Consider the following 2,433-nt stretch of genomic DNA (forward strand, 5'->3'; position numbering starts at 1 on the left):
ATTATTAATTACTAATTTGATCTACTTCATCTTTTGATTTTTCCTTTCTCTTCATATTTTTAGATCAAGTTCATGCTCTAATAGGAAGAAATAGAGAATGCATGTTCTTTTTTCTTATTGTGTATTTTTACTTTGATTGATCTTTTGCGTCATTGTTCTTGTTGACGAGGGAGCCAGAGGTGGTGGAATTTTACCACACGTTCATGAGGAGAGAACTGTCTCTACGCGAATGCGGCTCCAACAGAATCATGGAGGCAGTGCCAGCTCTAGAAAATGCACGTGACATGATCGATGAGATTGAGAACCGCTCATCTCACTTGCTCACAGTAAGTGCTCTTTATTTTTTTTTTCATTTTTCACTAAATTTACAGTTATGCCCCATGATATTGTGGAAATCAACTAGTCAAGTCAAGTTTTAATTTCGTGGTGCGATATTAGGGTTTTGATTCTTTGGTGCATGAGTATGAGACTGATGGATGAGGTTGAAAAGGAGTGCTATGTTATGTTAGATTTGAATATGAAAATAAAATATGAAAGAAATTTGTTCTGTGAATTAAGTTTCCAGTTTCTACTTAGTTCTTCTTGCTGTTTTCTGTAATTAGGACAAGATGTTCAAGTCATCCAATTATCCTAGAGGTACAAATCTTACTGTTTTTTAGAATTTTCATTTAGAATAAAATTTTTAGATAAATTCATAGTTTGCGACAAATTAGGTGTGAAATAAAAGTCTTCCTCTACATATTAAACTCTCTATGATTGATTATGCAGGCCTTAGAATCTGGCCAGCTAAGTCCAGGTGGAATAATCATTGAAGGAAGTGCTAGTAGCACTGCCATTAGCATCACCATGGTTGCTCCTGCATTCGCATGCAAATCCCACGTTATTATACCCAATGATGCCACCATTGAGAACATAGGTACTTTTGTTATTCTAGTTAAGCATGCTAATTATACACTATTAAGACTCATTATCTCGTAACATTTTGCATGTCATTATAGAGCTGCTAGATTAATCTTGACAAAGTAGAGTTTCTGTCTATCAAGTTAATTTAATTTAACCATGTTCTTCTTAGCCTCCCACTATGACTGAAGCAATTTGTTTACTGTATTGGAATCAAATTTCATTCTCAAATAATTGAAGCCCTTGGGGCAACTGTTGAAAGAGTAAGACCAGTGTCAATTACTCACAAAGATCATTAGAAGGGAATCTAAAGAAAATGTAGCAGCAGGCATTGGTGGCATTGTGTCTGGTATTAGCAGTTTTCTTTAGGTTCATACCCTGTTCCTCTACCGTCACCTTTGCAACAATGCGATTTTGATTATGGACCCTGCTTGACATTCTAGTTTTATGCACAACAGGAAAAGAATCCAAGGATCAAGTGCTTCCTTATAGATCCTCCTGGTTCTAGTTTGTATAATAAGGTAACAAGAGGAGTTACGTATTAGCAGTTTTCTTTCGGTGCAGGAATTGTCCAATAAGTTAAGTGCATATGACCATTTTAAATAAGATTATTAAGAAAAGCTTAAGGAGATGGAGTCCTTAAATCTTCCTTTATTTTTTATAATTTTTAATTTAATTTTATTTTATTTATCATTTTTTTGTTGTATATAGAGGATTTCCTGTGTGGCTAAAGTATGCTCCAGGAATAAACTTTAAAACAGACAATGAATCTTTCAAGGTGTGCCACATAATTAAATTCAACATCTTCTTCTTTTCTTTTTCTGATGAAGATTGTGAGATTGATGAAGAGTGAAGATTTCTTGGCCAAAATTGGTCTATCACGTAAGTTTTCCAACTTCCTACTACGTTTATTGGGTTGAAACTATTAGAAGGAGACTTATTTTTATTGATTATATCAACATTGCTCTTTTGAGTATTACAATGACTACATTTCATTTATTTATTTACTTTGAATGCCATTCCTTTAATGCCATTCGGTGCAATCTCGTATAACTGCATTCCTTTGTTTCTGATTAACTACATTTCATTTATTTATTTACTTTGAATTTAGAATTATGGTTCAATAATATAAATGACTAAATGTGTAAGGGTCTAATATGCTTGATTTGTGCTACACTTTGTGTTCAGGAGAGTGAAATTTTCAATTACTTGTTGATGACATGGAGCAGTACGAAGTACTTGAGCAAATAAAAAAAGGTGCTTTTGGTTCTGCACTTCTTGTCAAGGATCAGCTTGAGAAGAAAAAGTGAGATGCAATTATTTCATTTCATTTCATTTCAGATCAATTTTTTAAACACTATTTCAAGACATGTAATTGCTTTGTGTTAATAGCTTAGCTGGATTTGATACTTCTTCTTGTGTGTTACTAATATTTAACTTGGCCATGCAGCATCCTGAAAATATTGTAGTGGATGATGTTAATGGTGGAAGGTTGATCTTCTATGATTTTGCAAATAAGGGTTGGCTCAACTG

At 33.6% G+C, this 2,433-nt stretch overlaps 1 protein-coding gene across 1 annotated transcript; it reads left to right on the forward strand.

Annotated features, from left to right (window-relative positions):
- Nucleotides 1-203: 203 nt before the first annotated feature.
- LOC107630270 (uncharacterized) lies at nucleotides 204-1,408 on the forward strand. The gene is made up of 3 exons (XM_088501614.1): nucleotides 204-326; nucleotides 769-916; nucleotides 1,359-1,408. The coding sequence occupies exons 1-3, from the start codon at nucleotides 204-206 to the stop codon at nucleotides 1,406-1,408; spliced, it is 321 nt and encodes a 106-aa protein (XP_088357740.1).
- Nucleotides 1,409-2,433: the final 1,025 nt, after the last annotated feature.

The sequence above is a fragment of the Arachis ipaensis genome, chromosome B1 (assembly GCF_059453495.1).
Source record: "Arachis ipaensis isolate K30076 ecotype BB chromosome B1, ASM5945349v1, whole genome shotgun sequence".
Taxonomy (NCBI): Eukaryota; Viridiplantae; Streptophyta; class Magnoliopsida; order Fabales; family Fabaceae; genus Arachis; species Arachis ipaensis.

Coding starts and splice junctions, on each gene's coding strand:
- LOC107630270 (XM_088501614.1), top strand. CDS start 204: ATGAGGAGAGAACTGTCTCTACGCGAATGCGGCTCCAACAGAATCATG. Junction 327..768: donor GCTCATCTCACTTGCTCACA/GTAAGTGCTCTT, acceptor TTGATTATGCAG/GCCTTAGAATCTGGCCAGCT. Junction 917..1,358: donor TGCCACCATTGAGAACATAG/GTACTTTTGTTA, acceptor TATGCACAACAG/GAAAAGAATCCAAGGATCAA.